The following is a 6,000-nucleotide window of genomic DNA, read 5'->3' as shown; positions in this document are numbered from 1 at the left end:
AAAAAAAAAAAAAAAAAAAAAAAAAAAAAAAAAAAAAAAAAAAAAAAAAAAAAAAAAAAACCCTGGTCTTCCAAGAAGAGACTTATTCACAATATTTCCTTTAAGGAATTAGCTAAATTTCAAATCTCTTTCTAATTTGTTTTATAAAACACACTTTTTAGGGTGTGAATGTTTAAAACTAGACTAACCTTATAATAATGTTAAGTGCTTATTTGCAAGTGTAATGTCACACAGGTCTCTGGGACTCATTCCTCATATACAATTGGAACTTTCTGTCTCTTTGAGCAACAGCTATGTTTACCATTGCCTTTCTATTGTTTCTGACAACCACAAATAAACTTCCTTTGTTGTATGGGTCTTATTGTGCTCCACAGTGAAGTGAAATAATGCAGTCTTTGTTCTTCTGTGGTTGCTTACTTCATTATCCAAAACATACTGCATGTTCATCCATGTTGTCATATTTGATAGAATTTCTTCTCTGAAGTCAAATAATACTGTCTTAGGGATATATACAGTGTTTTTTTAATCCATTTGTTGTTACATTGAAATTTCATTTGTTTAAATATTTTTGGCACATTTTAAAAAGTCATTCAGAGAAGATAGGAGCATTGTGGAATGTTAGGGTCAAAGCTTGGACTCTGGCAGCCCTCTCGGACAGACTTGGCCATCCTTCTCCAATTAACCAATTAAATACACAGTAACAGGGAAAAAGAAGACACACCCACAGGAGGATGAGAAACAGATAAGAGATCCAGTGATCCAAAGTTGATCCTCACATGACTGACACAAGGTCTAGCAAATGGTACAGTGCACATAAAAGTAAACAGTTCTGGCCAAGGTCCCACCCCTCAATGAGCCACCATTGTTCCAGTGATGTTTGTCTTAAGAGGCCTTACTGTAAGTTGTTAAGTGCTTAATCACTGACTCACCCTCACAGATAAGTGACGGGATGGTATGTCCCGTGAAGCACTGTTCTTTCTGAAATTTAAAATAATAAAAGAAACAAGATTAAGTTCATGGTTTAACTCTGTGCCTTGCTACAAGTACAGACACAGAATGAAGGCAGACATGCCAAACTTGTGTCAAGCTTGCAGATAGCATGTAAAGTGAGGACTGAATGATGTTTAGTAAAGATAAGTTTCTTCTAAGCACTGGTTTCACCACCTCTTCAAAAATCCTGATGTCATTTCTTTTTGTAATACATCTAGAAATGGAATTACAGGATCATATGGTATCATATGACAGCATTTAAAAAAAAAACTTTTAAAGTACTTTTATAGTTTGCCCTAACAACATAGAATTTCAGATTCTCACTTTGGACTGAAGTTTCAGTATTTCCACATCCTTAATGATACTTATTCTCAGTGTATCTATAAAATGTTCCTGTAGTTTGTGCTGAAGATAAATCTCATTGGGAGAGCACTCATTTTATATGATAAAGACTCTAGCTTTGATCCCAGAAACCTCCTCAAACCCTCAATAAAAAGAATAAATTCAGTCTGCATTGTATTGGTAACTTAACAGTAGCTTGACTTAACAGTTGCTTGTTGTTTGTATCAGATTATAAAAGGGATGCTTTGTTCTGCTGTTCTGTCCAAGCAGTTTCCCTGTGTCTGTGTTACCTGTGTTTAGCTACAATGTGTTCAGCACACAGCAGATGTTTCTTGCCCTCTGCTTGTCATTTGGTTCTCAACCTTCCTACTGCTGTGAACTTTTAATTACAGTTCCTCCTGTTACGGTGACTCTCAACCACAAAATTATTTTGTTGCCACTTCATAACTGTAATTTTGCTACTGTTATGAATCTTGATGTAAATAATTTTGGAAATAGAGGAGTGCCAAATGAGTTGCAACCCACAAGTTAAGAACCGCTGCACTGGGAGTATTACAGCATTAGAGGTCCAAATATCTATCCCAAATGGACTGTACATCGCTCCTTTTTAAATTGGCAATAATCATTATTTCTTTGAAATCAGCTTTTACTATGCAAATTCAGCATAAATAAAAATTAAAGAAAACAATAATTACAGTGACAGTGAAGATTGTCAAACTCTAAAAAGAAATGATGACACATTCATGATAGGAATTTCTCTAGATGCTAAGTACAATAATCTTGTGATATGCAAATCCCATATTTTAGAGAGGAGAAAATTATCAAAAAAAATGTTTATTTTCAGTCTGGTGAGAGGGCATGGTGGGCAAAGGCAGCCAAATCTAAATACGTGAGTTTGGTGCCTGGAAACCTCACTGGGAAGGAGAGAACCAACTCCTACAAGGTTTCCTTTGACTGCCAAAAGCACCCTTTGGCATGAATGAGTCTACACACAGACACACCAATAAATAAAACACGATCATTTATAAAACAAAAGTAATTGTTCCATAGAGAATGATAGCACACATATGTAATCCCAGCACTCAAGATGTGGAAGTAGCAGGATTGGGAATTGAATGTCAGTCTCTGACTATACAGAGAGCTGAAGTCCTGAGCTAGATGAGACCAGTCCGGTGAAACAAAAGAACAAAATTGTTTATCTTTTATGCAATGTTATCAAATTAAGATTTGAGCAAATGCCAGAAATTGAATTTTATGATTATGAGAGTACGATAATAGCCCATGTATTGATTTAAATTCTGGACATGATAACTTGACAATAAAAACTTTGTTTCCTGGCAAAGTAAAAATGATGATGCATCACAGACCATCCCTACACCTTTCCTTTCTGTGAAAGTACAATGTAGGATAAATTGTGTGGCATTTGTACAAATGAGCCAGTATTCATCCATTTTAATTAAAATTTTCTTCAAGAAGTATATAATTTTTTCTTTAGTTCTAAAATTTGTTGGATTACTAAGCAAAGACACTGTGTTCTATTGCTTTTGGGTGTCAAAATATGCGCATTTTATCATTTTTCTACTAATTACTGGAAAAATGAAAGTAGAAGAATGCTATGGTATGCATCGTACCATTCATGAGAGACAGCTTCTTTTGAATTTGAAATGAACTCGATTCTGCTTCAATTACATTATAATAAATGGGATGCTAGATCCACAAACAGGAAATTCTTCATGTGTCTGAGGGACCCTTCTTAGCCCTGTGACCTTGAACTTTATGTGCTCATGGTTCCTGTGCTAAGCAGAGATATATGGCATTGCCTTCGATTGGTGAAAACTAAGCAGTTCAAGGAGCATCAAATCCTCTTTCGCCTGAAGCACTGTTAAACCAGTATAGCACTGCCTACTTTGTATTCTCACTTGGAACTGAAGTTATAATCTCATATTCAAAGACACATTATAGGGTCGTCAATACAGTTTTTTTAGAAACAACAAATCTTGGTGCAAACTTTACCAATTAAATTTAAATTAGCAGCTGCATTTCAAAACATGTATTCTAAAGTCTTTAAGTTCTTTTCAACATTTGAAAGAAGATTTATTTAAAAACACTTTAATAGGGTAAGCCAATGGGGAGAATAACTACGGATGGCAGATAAAAGTACACACCATTCTACAATGAGGTTGTTGAGAACACTAAGCAAGCAAAGCTTTTAGGAAATTGCTAATGATTATCTACTCTTATCACAATGTTATCTATAATATACACTGGAATATTTGTCAGCAGTATGCATAAAATGGAAATTATACATTCAAAAAGTTAAATCCTCATTGAAAACACATTTACATGGAGACAATATTATGTTCTCATGACAGAGTTGTCAAGAAAATGTTCTCTCTCTTTCTCCCACTCTACACACACACACACACACACCTTTAATTTTTAGAGAATATTCAGAATAAGATTATGTGCTGAAATGTATGTTATGAATTATCAGATCACTGTTTTTGAGAATTCAGAACAACCAGGTATGGCTCTAGATTAGTCCATTCTAAAATGATGAGGTTGGAAAATATACCAGAGATTACCACCTAAAGTAATTCCATATGCCATGAGAGATCATGGATCAAAAAGGCTTTAAAGGGCTTTATTTAAAAATAACATATTATACAAGTTGATATATGACCAATTGTTATTATATTATTTGTAGGATTTTTCTAAAATTAAATAAATAAACAAGAACCTTTCTGTCACAAATATCATAAAATACTTACATGGAAGCCATCATCTAATTCTATCCTGATAGTTTTCTATTTCTTCCTTGCTCCTCTTTGCATTGTTGCTCCCAGTAGTGTGTTTTGCAGGGGCTAAGATAGAGATTCACACTTTTTTTTATTTTTTTATCTTATTTTATTTTATTTTTTTTGTTTTTTCGAGATAGGGTTTCTCTGTGGCTTTGGAGCCTGTCCTGGAACTAGCTCTGTAGACCAGGCTGGTCTCGAACTCACAGAGATCCGCCTGCCTCTGCCTCCCGAGTGCTGGGATTAAAGGGGTGCGCCACCATCGCCCAGCTGAGATTCACACTTTTTTCCTTTGATTTTTCAAGCCAAGAAATTTGCAAAGCCACTGAAGTCTTCATGTGCCCTCTCTGTGACAAGAATTGCTCACTACAGAGACTCAACGACAGTTGTATCTACGCCAAGGTGAGTATGGGCCTGTGTAGCCTCTACTCTGAGCTCCAGTTTCTCTATGAATTAGATAGTAAAAAGCTCTCCAGTAAATAGATTTTACTGCGAAAATTGTCTCCAAAATTTTCAACAGTCATTAGTGTCACTGATGACTGAAAAAAATTAATCTGTTGCAATTACAAAGAGAATATATTTTATTTTAATATCTTTTTCTTCTTGGGTTGTTATAACTGATAATCGGCACCTTAGATTTAACCTCCACTTGACATTATATCTGATTCATTTTATGAGGATAATTACTTCCATGGCAATGATTCAATTTGTATCTTTCATGAATTTATTAGGTTGCAATACTTCCGTTGCACAGAGGGAATAAAATGTCATTTCCGAAAGTCCCATATTGCTGTCTTTCAAAATTACCCGAAGGATTTTTAAACTCCTGAAGAGCAAGCCTCATCCCAGAGCCATTAAATGAAAATCTTTAGGTTAGAATTTAGATGTCATCACATTCTAAAAGTTTCTAGGTGAACAAATTTTCATAGAAATGTAAAGAACACCAGTTTTTACAGGTTTGATTTTCAGAACAGTTTCATTAGAGGATAATTAATATGTAGTAAATTAAACTAGACCCACTGAAAAGTAAAAATCAGCACATTTTGTTAGAGTGTATGTTCCTGGGAAACCTATCACCACAGTGAAAATAATGAACACCTCCCAAACTCCTGCATGCCCTCTTACCCTCTCAACCTTCCCTGCCTCATCCACATACACTCTCCCCAGGCTCTTATGTTTAGGTAAACAATTGCAATGTGACATTCCTGATAAATATGCATGTTTCTTGACTTTTATGTGTACGGAGTTAAGTGGTATGATTTTTTTATGGTTTCTCTTGTACACTGTAACAGTTACAAAATTCATCTTACAATGTGGCATTTATCAACAGAACATTCTCATTACTGCTGAATACAATTTCATTTTCCCTATATTGATGTCTGTTATTTGTTTATATATTAAGAAATTTTCCATTATATATATAGCTTCTTAAAGTACTGATTTTTCAGTTTTCTGACTGACAATTGTTATTTCTCTTTGGTCACTATCTATAATAGAATGGTCAAGTTATATGACAGCTTTATTGTTAACTTTTGTATTATTTCAGTTTTTCTTATTGCAGAGTTGCCTGAGACAAGTCACCTATCTAAGGAAAGAGGTTTATTTCAGTTCATTTGTAAACAGAGACTGAGCTTTAGTTTTCCAGGCACCCAGGCTCAAAAAATCACACAAAATATTATATTAATTAAAACACTGTTTGGCCAATGTCTCAGGTATATTCTAAGCTACTTGTTACATCTGAAATTAACCCATTTACTGTAGATAAGATTCTGTTAAGGTGCCACTATCCGGACATCATGCTGTTCCAAACCTTCTGAGAAGTGTAAGAGGAGATACAATAGCCATAGCAGAGGAAACACAAACTCAAGTT

At 34.6% G+C, this 6,000-nt stretch overlaps 1 protein-coding gene across 1 annotated transcript in view; it reads left to right on the top strand.

Moving 5' to 3' along the window:
* Ano3 (anoctamin 3) overlaps window positions 1-6,000 on the top strand; it is a 292,415-nt gene that overhangs the window by 211,732 nt on the left and 74,683 nt on the right. The window contains exon 14 of the mRNA XM_050125418.1: window positions 4,436-4,532. Within this exon, the coding sequence (XP_049981375.1) occupies window positions 4,436-4,532 (97 nt within the window). The remainder of the gene's footprint in view (window positions 1-4,435; window positions 4,533-6,000) is intronic.

Source organism: Alexandromys fortis, unplaced genomic scaffold (genome assembly GCF_014885135.2).
Source record: "Alexandromys fortis isolate MF-2015 unplaced genomic scaffold, M_Fortis_MF-2015_v1.1 scaffold_229, whole genome shotgun sequence".
Lineage (NCBI taxonomy): Eukaryota > Metazoa > Chordata > Mammalia > Rodentia > Cricetidae > Alexandromys > Alexandromys fortis.
This window is presented reverse-complemented; position numbering and strand designations above follow the sequence as displayed.